This window comes from Phocoena sinus, chromosome 2, assembly GCF_008692025.1.
Source record: "Phocoena sinus isolate mPhoSin1 chromosome 2, mPhoSin1.pri, whole genome shotgun sequence".
Taxonomy (NCBI): Eukaryota; Metazoa; Chordata; class Mammalia; order Artiodactyla; family Phocoenidae; genus Phocoena; species Phocoena sinus.
In genome coordinates, this window is record NC_045764.1 from 165,212,852 (window position 1) to 165,229,931 (window position 17,080).

A 17,080-nucleotide genomic window follows, 5' to 3' on the forward strand; every position below is an offset into this window, starting at 1 on the left:
ATAAACTACCGTGTCTTCTATTATTCAAATTCAACCCTCTGTTCCGTCTTCTTTATTCTCCTTCAGCCATAAAAAACAACCTCAGGTAATACTTACTGAATTGAATCCCACAGATACCCTATTAATATATTTCTCTTATAATCTAAGATGTCATCCTTGATAGTAAGATACACACTTATTTTATGTACCATTAAGAAAGAAAAAGCATTACCAATTAGAATAGTAAAATGTTGTCCACTGTAAGCTGCATACTGATTTCAGAGATGGTAAAATGTGAAACTTGTACTTCTCGGTTGATGACATTCAGTATAATCAACTAACATAAAATGTTTTTATTATGCCCTCTTGTGGAAGCAATGGAGGTAAAATCATTGAATTAGACCTTCAAAGTTTTCAGCTAAAATGCATTTTAGAGATCATTTAGTTCATCCTCTTTATTTGATCCAGACGGAAATGGAAGCCCAGAAATCAGAACCAACCTTTTCACTTAAACCTTTGGGAGGGTCAGTCTCCTGACTTTCTAGTTCGTGTTCTTTCCTAGTGTATGATTACATTACAAGCATATGATTACAAGCGTATGATTTGTGCTTGGCTCTTGTACATACATTAAGAGAAACTTCTAGAGTAAAGGGGTAATTTAAAGAGATATACTGTTAGCAGGAGAACGTTTAGTATGGAGAAAATTGAACGCTCTTACAATCCTCTCCACCTCCACCCCATTTGGGTCTTTACAAGTAGAATGTTGGTCTTTCCTGAAGTGTCCCTGTCGTTTAAAAAGTCAAGGCAATTAAATAACCTAAAATTACTATTCTAAGCTATAGAAAAGAGAAATTTCTCTAACATGAAAGCTATTTTGCAATATTCACAAGTACAGGGAACCGTGGAGAAAAAGATCCTAGGAAAATATGATTTGGGGTATGTTCTTGAATTTTACCTTATTGTTAATTTTTGAGCCGAACTCCTGAACAAGATATATGAAATAGTTTGTTCAAATGTTAACCTTTCCAAGCCATATTAATCTATGAAATGCACATGCTGAGAAATTAATTTTATTCTAAAGGTACTTCTCACTATGTTACTGAACTTCTGTAAGATGTACAGTAATGATTTTTTAAATGGTTACACCAAGAGACTGAAATAAATGTGCCTTTTCTTGAGTATATAAGTAGAGAGAGAATTCTTATTCTCAATTACTATTTGTTTTTCTATATTAAAAACACAATAAATAACAACATGAAAGCTTACTCTGCAGCAGAGTTTTTTTCTTTGTTTTGGTGATAAAAATGTAAAAGCTCAGTCTGCAAAGTAAAAATAAAACCTTGATGGTCCCTTTTGAGCATGAATATTTAGGTCATGCTTGTTGATACGATGAAATTATTTAAAAGTCAAAAGCTCAGAGTTTTAGAAATCGAGGTCATGGTATCCCAGGTTGACCATTTAGATTGAAATAACTAGTCAACTCAGTCTATTTAACGTTTTTTTCGAGTTATCTAAAATTGTGGTCATTTTGTGGACAGCACTGAGCATACTAGGATGAGCAGGTGTGTTGGTGCTCTGCAGAATGGTCTCATTAGGCTTTTGCGGAATAAAGCACTGTTTCAAGTACAAAGAAAATAAATGAATAATTCCCTACATATTATAATACGTAACTGAGAAAGAGGCTGATTTTGAATTTTCTAAGATTTCTTCTGGGAAAAGAAGAGATGAAATCACTATCTAAAAAGTATAACACAGTGGCAGTAATAGCTCGGGAACTGAGAAGTAAAAAATATAATAAAAGTCTCCTTAGTCTATATGCCTAGATCTTGAGATCACAAATGGAAATCAATACTCAGAAACTCTAATAAGTATGTAGAAAATCAAATGTTATTATAATCCTCCCCTCTCTCCCTTCATATAGGGAGAAAAAGACCATTTAGGTCCCTACAAGTAGAATTCTGATTCTTCTTCAAGGGTCCCTGTCATTTAAAAATTGGGAGAAAATGATTCGGAAACAGCCCAAGTTCACTCATTCCACCAAGAACGCCAAGTACTCTGAAACCAGCAGGGCATATAAGACCATCTGTTCAGTATGTTTCACCTGAAAAAAGAGATGTTCTTTGATTTCATCTGCATCACGTGGACCACATCCCAGTCTTTTCTTGGGATCTTTCATCAACAGACGCTGAATTAGGTCTTTGGCTACAGCACTCATTTCTTGGGGATACGGAGGCTCGCTTTTTAATATTCTCCTGTAGGCAGATAAAACTTGCTGTTAAAACCACCATAGGATGAAGTTATAGTGACCGTATTCTTCACAGAAAACAAGTATGGCGCAACACACTCTGAAATTGAACTATATGTGAAAAATGGAGATAAAAATATGAGATACCATGAAATCAAATTTCTCAAATTTAAGCAGAAACGAAAAGCATTGATCATTTTCCAGTATAAGTCAATCCTCATGGGAAACTAACATCCCAAATATTTAATTAGAATAAAAAGGCTTGGGGTTGGATTAGATCCCCTATCTATGGACTAGACGCTATGAGTAAACCTTTTACAATGGAAACAACTTAAATAAACTCAGAGAAGAGAATTCAGCACTCAGATTTGGAAGGACAAAAGAAATCCCAACTCTACCTGCCTAGCTTCTCTTGCCCTGTGTGCCAGTGAACATAAGGCGCCAGCAGGAATGGAGAGGGAAGGAAGCCCCAGAAAGGGAGAGTCAGAACCCATTGGACGTGGCTCAACTCTTGACACCAGAGCTGGGGGCTCTTCATGGGATGAAAGCATCTGCTTATTTATCTGCGACGCTAAAACAGATTGGAGAGCCTTAGAAGGCAAGTGGTGCTCAAAGATGGAGTAAACGCTACTCTTTATTACAGAAAGTAAAAAAATTAAGATAATCAGGTTTCTTGATGAAATACCTTGAATTATTCTAAGGTCACAGATGAAATCGATCCAATCCAAATGTACCTTTGCCTCTCTTAAAAGCCAGAGCAATAGTTTAATGAGAAAGAAATAATGGAAGGGGCTGATGGAAATTAAGAAGCTTAACATAGTACACATGGAGATAAACAGTTTCTCAATTATTTGGTTTGCAAAAAGATCCCCTGTTGTTCATGAAAATAGTGATAACTGTTGTGGAACAAAAAATAGATAATAAGTTAATGAGAGATAGTACAGGGCAGTAAGAACAGGAATTTGGAGCCTTTTGGGATCAAGTTCAAGCACTGGCTCTGCTGCTTATCGGCTGTGTCACCTTAAAAGAGTTCATTAATGCCTTTGTACCACAGTTTCCTCTTATGCCTCGTAAATGAGTGAAGACGTGATGTACGGTGCTTGGCACTGCCCCTGAAACGTAGCAAATGCTTGATAAATATGAACTACTCACTGTCCTGCTCCCCTATTTAAGGCAACCACAAAGAAAACAGACAGCCTGTAGCAAGAAGCACTGAGCATCAGGGAAATGATGGTGGGATGGTAACTTCTGACTGAGCATTCCAGCAAGTGTTGTTCATTTCAAAGTGAATTCTACTTCTAGCACTCCATCCTGGGAACCTAAGAAAATGCTGAAAGAACAAGCCCCCATGGTGGGATGGTAACTTCTGACTGAACATTCCAGCAAGTGTTCATTTCAAAGCGAATTCTACTTCTAGCACTCCATCCTGGGAACCTAAGAAAATGCTGAAAGAACAAGCCCCCCCCCCCCCACCAAAAAAAAAAAAAAAAAAAAAAGCAGCAGAACCTCTTTTCTTTCTGATTCTTTAGTGTTTTCCCATGACTCACTGCCCGTCAGGGTTGCGACATTAGAGAATAATCCTCTACTGACATAAGGTGCGGGCGCCCTGTTTCTCAGGGAAAAGCAAGTATACATAGCCTGTTCCATTTCTCCATCTTTAATGTCCTTTCTGCAAGCAAGAGTTTCTTGTGTAAAAGGACCAGGCTCTAGATTCACTGCTGCTGAACCATGTGTAGAAAGAAGCACTTTGGCTGACTTCATCTGAGGGTGCCGACTCTGTTCTGTTACTCTTACACCTAAGTCAGCGACGTTTACTGGCAGTCTGCTCCATACTAGGCACTGGGGGAAGGAATGGTCAGTCTTGTTGACCGTGGTGGGTTCGTGGAGAAGGAGGGCCAGCGAGAGAGCCATGAGCACCTGAAGAGAGGCACGGCCCCACTGAAATGCCCAGACTGCAAGGAGGCACAGGAGACCCCGTGCACACTTCAGGGCAGTAGTCTGGACACGCAAACAACAGCATCGGTGTGCCACCGAGGTGTGCATCAGGTCCACATGCAAGGGAATGAGAGGTTTAGATTCGGGTGAGGCAGGGATCAGATCGGGGAGAAACTGAGTAGAAATCTACAGGAATTCCTGCTGGAAACAGTGCTGATGAGGGAACATGCAGAACAAACAGCGATGACCCTCCCCTTTCCTGAGTGAGAATAATAGGGCCAGAAGCAGCGGGAGCTGACCCGCACAGAGCATGCTGAACACCCACCCGACATAGAGGAGTGACAGCAGGAGCCTTGCTGGAGACTCACGGAAGGACCACTGCTGTTGTCATATAAGCAGAGTGAGACAGGGTTTCCTTAGCGATGTGGAGAGGCTCTGAAGCCCAGGAAGAGGACCAGAAACTGGGGATGGGGTGGTAAGGAGACAGTAGGCTCAAGCCTTTCCTCCACGGGAAGATGATCCCGGATTTACCTTCTTATACTATTTCCTTGAAATGCACCGGGTCAAGGTGGATGTGAGGCATCAGGTGTGCAGTCATTCTGAAGTTACCCCTGAGAAGTGAACTGCCCCTGGCCAGACAGGTGTGAACAGGCACGTAGGTCCTGGGGGTTGTCTTGTCCAGGACTATTTAAAACATATTCACGAGCCTCTGTGTGTTGTCTCTTATTCCCGAGGGTGTCCTTGTCGGGGCTTGGAAGCTGTGTTCGTGGGAGTTAGAAGACAGAGTTCCTGCACTGAGTTTCCTCTGCTGGGTGGTCCATGCCCGCCCACTAAGTCCCATCACTAATGGCTGAGCGTGTCCCTTCTGGTCTGGGAAGTCAGGCCTAGGTGGTTGGAAAGACCTCTGATGAGATGTTTGATGTTGTCATGCCGATACACTATGCTTCCTGACCTGTATCCTTCCAGAAAGCTACGTAAAACTGGTGCCACATTCCAGCCTGTTGTGCCCTGTGAGTATGAATGTCAGTCTGAGGGCCAGCCCACCGTGGCTGTGCAGAGTGGGCGCTGAGAAATGCGGGTGCAGGAGGAGGATTTCTGTGGGATGCCCACTTGTAACAATACCAGGGCATCTCGCAACAAGGGCTGGGAGACATTTCTTGGGTGTTGGCTGCCACTTTACCTCTTCCAATGTGCTTGATTTCTGAACTGGTAATAACCCAGAGCTATTTTTTCTTGCTTCCAAATGAATCTTAGAGCTCTCTGTAAAATCAGAACAAGCTCTGAATTAACATATCACGTTGAACACTTCAGTGTATATTATCATTCAATCCATACAAAATTCCTATCAAAAGGCTATTATTATCCCTGTCTTACAGATGAGGAAAGATTCCTTTCAAAAAAAAAACCAAGAAATATACATATGAATTAAAATTTCAATCAGATACTTTAGAACCTGGATAATATTAATTTGTAAGAATTAATGATAACACAGCTAAGAAAATTTTGAAAAAGAAAATAACTGGGGAGAATTTGCCTAACTACATAGTAAAATGTATTATAAAACAAAACTGTGAAAGTGAAGTGGTAGTAAAAATAAATTAACAGCCATATCAAGTGAATAGAAGAGACAACTTGAAAAATAACCAGGCATATACAAAAACTTACATTGTTTTTAAAAAGTGACCAGCCAACATAGGAAAGACCGCATTGTTTGACAAATGTGTTGGGTAAACCAGCTATGTGGGAAAGAAACAAACAAGGCAAGACCCTTGCCTTATACCGTAAGCCCAAATAAACTCTGAATGGATTGAGGAATTACATGTAAAATGCAAAATGAAATAAAATTAAAATCTATAGTAATATATAAATGAATATAAAATTTCTTCCTATTCATGGATGGAAGTTTCTGAAAACCCCTGTGGTAAAAGAAATGCACAACTGATTAGCTTAAGAATTTATGGAGGGCTTCCCTGGTGGCACAGTGGTTGAGAGTCCGCCTGCCGATGCAGGGCACATGGGTTCGTGCCCCGGTCCGAGAAGATCCCACATGCTGCGGAGCGGCTGGGCCCGTGAGCCACGGCCGCTGAGCCTGCACGTCCGGAGCCTGTGCTCCGCGACGGGAGAGGCCACAACAGTGAGAGGCCCGCATACAGCAAAAAAAAAAGAATTTATGGAGTAAAGGGTGAGGACATCAAGATTAAAATTAAACCTATGATGGAGAGAGAGGTAGGTAGATACGAAATAAGCAAGGATGGTAAAATATTCATGGTAGAATCATGGCAGTGAGTACACAGGTGTCCACCATAACAAATATTTGCAACTTTTCATAATAAAATGTGGCAGAAAGAGTGAACCTATGAAACTTGGCACATGTGTTTTGTATGTTCACTAAAACATAACAACAAAGAACTGTCCCAATAAAAAGTTATCAGTGACCTTTAGGACAGTGGTTTATGCTCACCTCATCCCTCCACATCACCCACCCACATCACCTACATTCTACAAAATTGCTGTTACCCCCACTATTTAACCTTTTCCTTTATTTTTCTTCATGGAATTTATAGACTACTCTATATTTATTTGTCTATTATTTATCTCTCCCAACTAAAATGTAAGCTCAATGGGAGTAGGGATTCTTTTTTTTTTTTTTTTTTAAAAAGCAGTCTTGTTCACTGCTTTATTCCCTGAGGCCTAGAACACTGCTTTCGCCTAGAGCAAGTCCTCAACAAATATTTACCAAATCAATACATGTCTAATTGTTCTCCATTTACTATATGAAGAGCTTTCCTCCTCAGTTTCCATAGATGCCTGCAGATAACTTTTTCACTTTTCTGCAGATAGCAAAAGATGAGTTGATTATTTCTCTCTGTCCTCCATTTATAAGTTCACAATCTTCCCCATTTCATTGTGGACTCTCACTTCCTGGTTCCCCAGTGGTCCCCAAATCACAGAATCACATATGTGCCTGCCTGAGTTAGAAAGATTTTTCACTGAACTACTCACTCTTAATTTTTGTGCAACACAAGGGGGATAGTAAAGCATATCATGGTGTTATCTACTCAATGGTATACTACACAGCCATTACAAAAGTATGTTTATGAAGAGTTTGTAATTAGAGAATGCTTATAAGTTTACACAAAAACTGCAAAATATAAAGTTAATTTCTAGTATGAGCACATTATTCAGGTGAAGAAGACGAATGGGAAATAGTAGCAGTGGTCATCTCTGGGTGTTATTACTGCTGTTTGCCTCCTATGCACGCTTTAAACTATAGTGAACATTACCTTTAAGAATAGGCATGATAAAATGAACTTCATTTACAAGATCACGGACCTGCTGAGAGCACTACCCAGACTGGCGAGGACTCCAGGGAGTCTGCAGGACCCTGTGCGTGTTTCCCCACCGTCTGAAAGGCATTTCCTTCTACCCTCTGCCTTTGCAAACCTCACTGGCTCTCTCAGCCCAGCCCATGCTATCTCTCCATCAGGAGGGAGTCCCTGACGCTCCCAAACCCAAGGGACTGTGCCGCCTCTCTACTTCCACAGCATTCATCTTACCACTCAAACATTTGTCAACACTCTCTCTTATGATGAATTGTCATCTATTTATTCCATATCTTCCCAAACAGTATGTAAGTTTTCTTAGGGCAAGAACTATGTGCTTCTATTTCTCTTCCTCCTAGGAGTTAAAAATCACTCAACAGGGCTTCCCTGGTGGCGCAGTGGTTGAGAGTCCACCTGGATGCAGAGGACGCGGGTTCGTGCCCCGGTCTGAGAGGATCCCACATGCCGCAGAGCGGCTGGGCCTGTGAGCCATGGCTGCTGAGCCTGCGCGTCTGGCGCCTGTGCTCCGCAACGGGAGAGGCCACAACAGTGAGAGGCCCGCGTACCACACACACACACACACAAAAATCACTCAACAAATACTCAAGTGATTAATGAAATCAACCCCTCTGCTGTCTCTGGACCCGTCCTTCCCAATCCTTTACCTGAAATAAGCATCTGCCTCACCTGCAAACAGCCACACGGAACCAAGTGTTACCCAGGAAAGAGCATGAAGTGACTTTCCAGTCACTCTGCACTTGACTCCAGTCCCACCTCCCTGTAGCTCTGAATCTTTAGGTAACTGAAGCTTAGCTTCCTTGTCTGTAGGACAGCACATGCTGCTACCTCATTTTCAGGGTCGTAAGGATTCAAGGCCATGATGTGGGTGACTTTGGGCACAGAGGTTGGCACACAGCGGGGCCCTTAGCCTGGCTACTCCACAGGAGCGCCCCTTCTCTGAGCCACGAGACTGGCTGCCCAGGGAGGACGGTCCCATGCAGTCACTTCCCTCTGCATGTCACTGAGCTCTTTCTTGATCCAGATCCACCTAACCTGTGCTTCCTGGGGCCACATCCACTGGGTGATTAAGAATAATGAGATGAGATTCTTTGGCTGGTACCCTTGCTGGCTTTTGCAGAGCGTGCGACTCCACTCAAAGTCTCATCCAGTAATTCCTGGGAGTCCCCAGGGCATGTCTTCTGTGAGCTATGAATACTCCTCTTCACTCTCTCCTACAGCATCTTGTTTCATCTTTCCCCCAGGTCTCTAACAAGGCCTCCGACCCCCACTGCCTGAGAAGCCACCCACCTGAGAAGCCGAAGGGAGAAAATACCTGTTTCTCATGAGGTTAGAAGAACCAAAGATGTGTGCGTGATCCTGCAGACATTTGGGCTAAATTCCTTTTCTTTTCAACTTATAGCATCTCCTCCCTAAAAGTGACAGATGAAACCTAGAATTGTCCTTCCTCGCTCAATGGTTAAGGCCTCTGTGAACCCAGCTGGTCTACCTGGGCTCCTCTCCCTTCGACGCCCGCACAGTTAGATTACTGATGGGTCTACTAGACTGGTTTATCAGACGTACCTGAACGCGTCTTAATCTCAGAGGTGGGCCCGGCTTAGGCTAAAGCTGGGATCCCATTTCACTCACCAGGGCTTTACCGGCAGACCTCTTCCCAGGCCCTCCTCCTTACTACACTCTTTTCTGTGGCCCAGACGATGCTCTCCAAGCTGGTACTTCACCACCCACTCCATTATCTGTGTTAGAGTGCCCTTCCTAACAGGGCAAGATGACAGGGATAGGAGAGGGCCTTGGGGCTTCCTGCGGACCAAGTGGTTGCATGTGACAACAAACTAAGGCCGTGTTGGGGGTCAAGAGCAGAGTGGAACACATGGAATTTCAGAGAGATTGCTGAATGGAAAGGAGCCCAGGCAGAGAACAAGAGCCAGAGTGTGGAGACAGGATGCTCGTCCTGAAGGATGGGGCACCCTCCTGGGAGGCCCTGGAGAACCACGGCACATGAGGAACAGCAGATCATGCCGCAGACCAGAACAGATGGCGGGTTTGTGAATGCAGAGGCTAACTCTTCTTTCCACGGCCTTTGCCAGTAGCTGTGAGGCTGACCTTTGAGGCTCCAGGTGGATGGGAGCAGTGGAGAACCGGCTGGGGCGGTAATCGGAGGTGGCAGCGAAGGAGGAGGTGGAGGGGAAGCTCAGGAAATGGCAACCACTCTGATGGCGTCTCTGAGGGGCCCTCTCCACGGCGGGAATGATCAGCCCTATGTTTTATGAAGGGCTCCAAACCCTCTCCCCACCCAGGGAGTGCTTCAGAGGCAAATTAGTAATTCAGTACCATTTGGCCCTCCCCACCACGTGTTATGCAAGGGAAGCAGGAGTGAAAAGGATGATAAGAGGGAAGATGGAAAGCTGAGGATTATGGTGCCAAGGGAAGGGTCATTTTCGCCCTGCTCCTCTCCCATCACTGGACTCCGGTCTGAAGCTGCTGTAATTGTATCCTGTTAAATAACAGGTAGAGGGATAGCTCTTGTGACAAACATTAATAGATTTGGGGTAATGAGTCAAAAAACACCTGGGAACTATAGATACTGCTATTGGATACAAAAATACCTAGAGAGAAGAAAAGAAAAAAACAAATTGCCTATGGGGAATTAAGAATGCTTTATAAAATATGCTGACAAAAAAATTTCATCATAAAGACATAAGAAAGCCAAGGAAAAAAATGAATTTGATCTCTTCTTAGCGTAAGAAATAATGATACTTGTTGTTATTCTATACATAACTCTGAGAGCAAGACATCAATAAACAGAAAATGTAAAATGATACAAATGGGCTAATTCAATATGTTACTGAATAATTAACATGGATAAAACAGAAAAATACAACAGAATTACTGTTTTTTGATTTTGCACTTAGAAGACTAAATTAGCACATCACACAAAATCAATGTTTTAAAATAATTACTTAAAGAGAAACACTGGTTGCGAGGACAAATAAATTCTTACCTAAACCAGGGGTCAGCAAGCTTTTTTGTAAAAGGCCCATGGTAGGCAGATTTCTAAGCTGCCCAATGATCACTGTCTCCTTGTATTCACAGCCTCGTGTTGCCTGGACCTAGTGACTTTCTTATAACCAATATTATTCAGCAAAGATGAGAGAATGCCACTTTCATGATTAGGTTACAAAACATTCCATCTTCCTAGCATACTCTCTATTGCCTTCCCAGCTTGCATGCTTCGATGAAGAAGTTGCCCTGTTGGAAAGGCCCACACAGCAAGGAAGTGAGGGTGGTCTTCAGCCAACAGCCAGCAAGGAACTGAGGCTCTCAGTCCAACAACCCAGAGGAACTGAATCCTGCCAACAACCACATGTGCTTCAAAGCAAATCCTCTCCCGGTTGATCCTTGAGATACTGAAAGCCCAGCCAACACCTTGATCGCAGCCTGTGAGTGACCTTGAAGTGGAGGACTTAGCTAAGCTGTGCCCAGATTCCTGATCTACAGAAACGCTGAGATAATAAATGTATGTTGTCTTAGGCCACTAAGTTCTGAGCTCATTTGTTACTGAGCAATGGATAATGGGTAACTAATACAAGGCCAGACAATACATTCTTCAGGCTTTGGAAGCGATATGGTCTTTGGGGCAACTATTCAGTGTTGTTGCTGCAGCATGAAAGCAGCCAGACATGATAGGTAAATGGATGAGTACTCTGTGTTCTAATAAAACATAACTGATGGACACCGAAATTTAAATTTCATCTAATTTTCACATGTCACAAAATATTGGTCACCTTTTGAGTTTTTCAACCACTTAAGAACGTAAAAACCATTCTTAGCTCACAGGCTACACAATAACAGGTAGCAGAATGGATTTGGCCTGCAGGCCATAGTTTGCCAACCCCCTACCTAAACAACACCTACAGCTCTGTTTAAACCATTATTTTTATAACACTTAGACCTGAATTTATATAACATTATGCTTAGGATAGCACTATGAAACACAATAGTAAAGTATACTTTATTGATGGATAATGAAATACCAAATAAACATCTCTTGGCAAGAATTTTGTAAATTTCCAAGGCAGAGAAAGTGAGACAGAAACAACCCTACCGGAGATGATGGAGGAGCTGCAATCAGAACCTCTATGTCCTGATGCCCAGGTGAGGGTAAATCTAATTATCCTGGTTTACACAGCCCCAGGCAAGAAAAAGCTTCCTTCTTGAAGGGAAGGCAGAAAAACTGCTAACAATACCAGTGGCTGAGGGGACACCTTCCTGTGTGGCAGTAACACATACCCTGAAAGAGGAAGCTCTACACAGAGGCAGTAAAAGCTAGTGGGAAACGTGTGTACGAAAAGCACATGCTTACATACGTGAAATAAAAATAAGAAACAGACTCACAGAAAAGCTAAAGAGCTATCATTCAAATCTATAATGTTGACAATTTGATGTTTGTTCAGAATGGTACCGAGGAATGGTGAATCTAGAAATCATTTCACATGAACAGTTAAGAGAACTAGAAAGGTTTACCCTAGATAAAACTATCTTCAGACACCTAAAGCAATGTCTGGAAGAAACCACAGAACTACTCTGTTCTTTAGAGGACAGGACCACGACCAGGACCAGAACTGACGTGCAGAGGTTAGAGGAAACTAATTTCAGCTTGTTTTACGGGAGGAGAAATTCTGATGGAAGGGGCTTCCTTGAAAATACCTTACACAACAGTGTTACCTGTTTACTGATGGCACTCAGACAGAAAGGAGAGGACCGTCAGGGACACTGATAAAGGGATTCTTACACCATGGAGAAAGTTCTCGTCTCATCCTAAATTCTTATCATATTTTAAAATTTGATAACCAGAGAAAACATATGTGTCCTGATTTTAGGCTACCTGTAGACAACAACAGGAAAACAGATAACTTGGATAATATATTATTCTGGTGCATCTCAAATAAACTCTATAGAAAGTATGCAGAGTTCAGGGGAGATCACAATAATTAAGGAATGGAAGAATTCAATGATCAGAAAAAGCCCTGGCTATTTAAGACATTTGGGGACAAGGTAATGATACATTTTTCTGAACGGTGCATATTTTATAAAGAACAGACTGTAAAAGATTTTACACCAGGAAAGACAATCAGAATGATTATCTTGAAAGGCAAAAGTAATGTGGGATAATTCAGCTATTACACTGTTAGTAAATTTCAAGAAAACAAAACAAAACAAAAAAACCATGGAATCATAGGTTAACACCAAGCTTTAAGCAAAATTATTAACAACATGACAAAGTGAATAATTAATTGATCAAAGGGAAAGAATCCTATTTAAATTCTTGAGAAATCTGCTCTAGTTTTAAGATTTTAGACAATCTGATTCAGGCTCTCTTTCTCTTGCTAAAACCAGAATGCCAACTAATTTATCTAAAGGCAATCAAAGCAATTTAAATTTGAACATCTTTTGGTTCAGAATTTTCCTGCCGTTATGGTCGGCAATATACTGTCTCTCTACAGGCAGACCTGTGGTGGAATGGAAACCTGTAAAAAGAAGATTGCTTGTGTATGTGGAATCAGAAAGAGGGAATTAGTCAGAGGAGCCACTATTTAATGTTGTCAGGTAAGTCTGCCCTTTCATTTGTCACCATGACAGGTGTGACCCTGCAAGGGGACCCGAATTCTCAAAAGACTAGGGGCAAGGTTTCCTACAATTCTGAGGCATTTTCAAACTGTCAAAAAGCACATTTAAAATAAGCAAAGTCATGTTTAGAATTTTAATAATAGGCATGATTTAAATTTGATTTTAACAAGAAATATTTCTGATCACTTAGCTTCGAAATTAAATAAGCTGTAATACTGGGAAATTATTTACTTCCTAATATGTCCTGTAAAAGGTACATTCTAAAAAAATTTAGCAGTTTTATTGAAGTAAAATTGATGTATTATACAATAAACTCACCATATAAAGTGTACAACTTGATAAATTCTGACATATATATATACACCTTTGAAACCATCCCCACAATCAAGATAATGGACATACCCAATGCCCTCCAAAGTTCCACTGTGTCCCTTTGTCATCTTTCCTGCCCTCCCCCCAATCAACTGTCCCTCAATCAATTTCCACACTTGAGCCAGTTTATATACCCACAACCTCTTGAATAAAGGGGATGGTGGGTCACCTTGAGGAAGGACCCTGAGAATTTGTACTGTTAATCTTCCTTCCAGCCTTCCCCAGAGGGACCCACGGCCTTTCACCAGAGTAACTGTACATTGGGGAAAGGAAATCATCAGACCTTTCAGGGACTACTGGTCACTGGTTCTGAATTGACACTAATTCCAGGAGACCCAAAACATTACTGTGGCCCATCAGCCAGAGTAGGGGCTTACGGAGGTCCAGTAATTAATGGAGTTTTAGCTCAGGTCCATCTCACAGTGGATTCGGTGGGTCCCTGACCCCATCCTGTGGTTACTGTCCCAGGTCAAGAATGCATAATTGGAACAGAGATACCTGGCAGCTGGCAGAATCCCCACATTGGTTCCCTGACCTGTGGAGTGTGGGCAATTCTGGTGGGAAAGGCCAAGTGGAAGCCATTAGTACTGCCTCTACCTAGGAAAATAGTAAATCAAAAAGCAAGACCGCATTCCTGGGGGATTGCCGAAATTAGTGCCACCAGCAAGGACTTGAAAGATGCAGGATTGGTGATTCCTACCACATCCCCATCGAACTCGCCTAACTGGCCTGTGCAGAAGATGGATGGCTCTTGAAGAATGACAGTGCATTATTGTAAATTTAACCAGGTGGTGACTCCAATTACAGATGCCGTACTAGTTGTGGTTTCATTGCTTAAGCAAATTAATACAAGCTCTGGTACCTGGAATGCAGCCATTGATCTAGCAAATGCCTTTTTCTCCAGCCCTGTCCATAAGGCCCACCAAAAAGAGTTCCTTTCAGCTAGCAAGGCCAGCAATGTACCCTCACTGTCGTACCTCAGGGGTTATCCGTTCTCCAGCCCTGTGTCATTGTTCAGTTCACAAAACTCTTGATCGCCTTTCTTCTTCATACATAATCACGCTGGTCCATTACATTGATGACTTTATGCTGATTGGACCTGGCGAGCAAGAAGTAGCAACTACTCTAGACTTATTGGTAAGACATTTGTGTGTCAGAGGGTGGGAAATAAATCTGACTAAAACTCAGGGGCCTCTAGTGGATTTCTAGGAGTCCAGTGGTATAGGGCAAATCAAGATATCTTTTCCAAGGTGAAGGATAAGTTGTTGCAGCTGGCGCCTCCTACCGAGGCACAATGCCCAGTGGGCCTCTGGGTTTGAGAGGCAACATATTCCTCATTTGGGTGTGTTACCCCGACCCATTTACCAAGTGACCCGAAAAGCTGCTGTTGAGTGGGGTCCAGAACAAGAGAAGGTTCTGCACCAGGTCCAGGCTGCTGTGCAAGCTGCTCTGCCACTTGGTTCATCTGATCCAGCAGATCAGAGGTGCTGGAAGTGGCAGACAGGGATGCTGTTTGGAGACTCTGGCAGCTCCTAGAGGTGAACTGAAGCACAGGCCCTTAGGACTTTGGAGCAAAACCCTGCCATCTTCTGAGGGTAACGACCCCCCCCTTTTGAGAAACAGCTCTTCGTCTGCTACTTGGCCTTAGCAAAGACTGAACATTTAACTATGGGCCCCCAAGTTACATGCAACCTGAGATGCCCATTTATCTGATCCATCAAGCCGTAGAGTTGGGAGTGCACAGCAATGCTCCATCATCAAATGGAAGTGACGTACACAAGACTGGGCTGAGCAGGCGCTGAAGGCACAAATATGTACGTGAAGAAGTGGCCTAAGTGCCCATGTCCCCGCTCCTGCCACACCGCCTTCTGTCTCCCAGCCCGCATCTACGGCCTCATGGGGAGTCCCCTACCTTAGCTGATAGAGGAAGAGGAGGCTCAGGCTTGGTTTACAGTTTTGCATGATATGCAAAGGTGCAAGCAAATCTTTCCGGCGGGCAGAACTTTGGGCAGTGCACCTAGTTGTTCATTTTGCTTGGACCACGCAATTTTATACTAATTAATGGGCTGTGGCCAATGGTTTGGCTGGATGGTCAGGGATTTGGAAAGAACATGATGGGAAAGCTGCTGACAAGGAAATCTGGTTGACAAAGATATTTGGGGACGAGGTATGTGGACAGACCTCTCTGAATGGGCAAACATGTGAAGACATTTGTGTCCTGTGTGAATGCTCACCAAAGGGTGACCTGAACAGAGGAGGATTTTAGTAGTCAAATGGATAGGCTGATCCGTTTTGTGGATACCAATCCGCCTCTCTCCATTCACCCGTCATCACCCAGTGGGCTCATGAGCAAGGTGGCCATGGAGGCAGGGATGGAGCTTATGCATGGACTTAGCAACATGGACTTCTACTCACCAAGGCTGACCTGGCTTCAGCCACCACCGAGTGCCCAATCTGCCAGCAGTGGAGACCAATACTGAGTGCCCAATATGGCACCAATTCCCAGGGTGATCAGCCAGCTATGGTGGCAGGTTGATTACAATGGATTGTTTACATTACAGAAGGGACAGAGTTTCACTCTAATTGGAAAAGACACTTACTATGGATATGGATCGCTTTTCCTACATGCAATATTTATGCCAAACCTGCCAAAATTCCTTAAGCACTGTCATGGTATTCCACACAGCACCACTGTTTCTGATGAAGGAACTCACTTCACAGCAGAATAAGTGCAGCAATGGACCATGCTCATGGAATTCACTGGTCTTACCATGTTCCCCACCATTCTGAAGCTGGCTTGATATCATGGTGGAATGATCTTTCGAAGACTCAGTTACAGTGCAAGCTAGGGTGGCAAGTTTCTCCAGAAGGCTGAAACACTCTGAATCAACATCCAATATACGGTGCTGTATCTCCCATAGCCAGGATTCACGGGTCCAGAAATCAAGGGGTAGACATGGGAGTGGCACCACTTACTACTACCCGTAGTGACCCACTAGCAAAATTTTTGCTTTCTGTTTGCATGACTTTATGCTCTGCTAGCCTAAAGGTCTTAGTTCCAGGGGGAATGATGCTTCCTCCAAGACATGAAGCAGTGATTCCATTGAACTGGAAATTAAGATTGCCACCCAGCCACTTTGGGTTTCTCAGGCCTCTGAATCAACAGGCAAAAGGAGTTGCGACACTGGCTGGGGTGAATGATCCTTACTATCAAGGGAAGTTGGACTACTATTCCACAATGGAAGTAAGGAAGACTGTCTGGAGTACAGGAGATGCCCTAGAGGGTCTATGAGCATGACTAGAACCTGTGACGAAGGTCATTTGAAAACTACAACGCAATCTAGTCAGGACTATTAATGGCCCACATTCTTTGGGAATGAAGGTTTGGATCACCCCACAAGCTGAGGTACTTGTTGAAGGCAAAGGGAATACAAAGTGGGTAGTGGAAGAAGGCAGTTACAAAGACCAACTATGACCCCGTAACCAGTTATAGAAACGAGGGCTGTGACTGCCATGTGTATTTCCTCCTTACTTCGCTATGAATAAGTGTGTGTATAAATTATATATTTGTTTCCTTTCC

At 43.0% G+C, this 17,080-nt stretch overlaps 1 protein-coding gene across 2 annotated transcripts in view; it reads right to left on the reverse strand.

Annotated features, from left to right (window-relative positions):
• Positions 1–17,080, reverse strand: part of RPS6KA5 (ribosomal protein S6 kinase A5) — a 181,417-nt gene that overhangs the window by 22,220 nt on the left and 142,117 nt on the right. For both annotated transcript variants that reach the window (XM_032621161.1, XM_032621162.1), the window contains exon 8: positions 2,081–2,231. In XM_032621161.1, the coding sequence (XP_032477052.1) occupies positions 2,081–2,231 (151 nt within the window). The remainder of the gene's footprint in view (positions 1–2,080; positions 2,232–17,080) is intronic.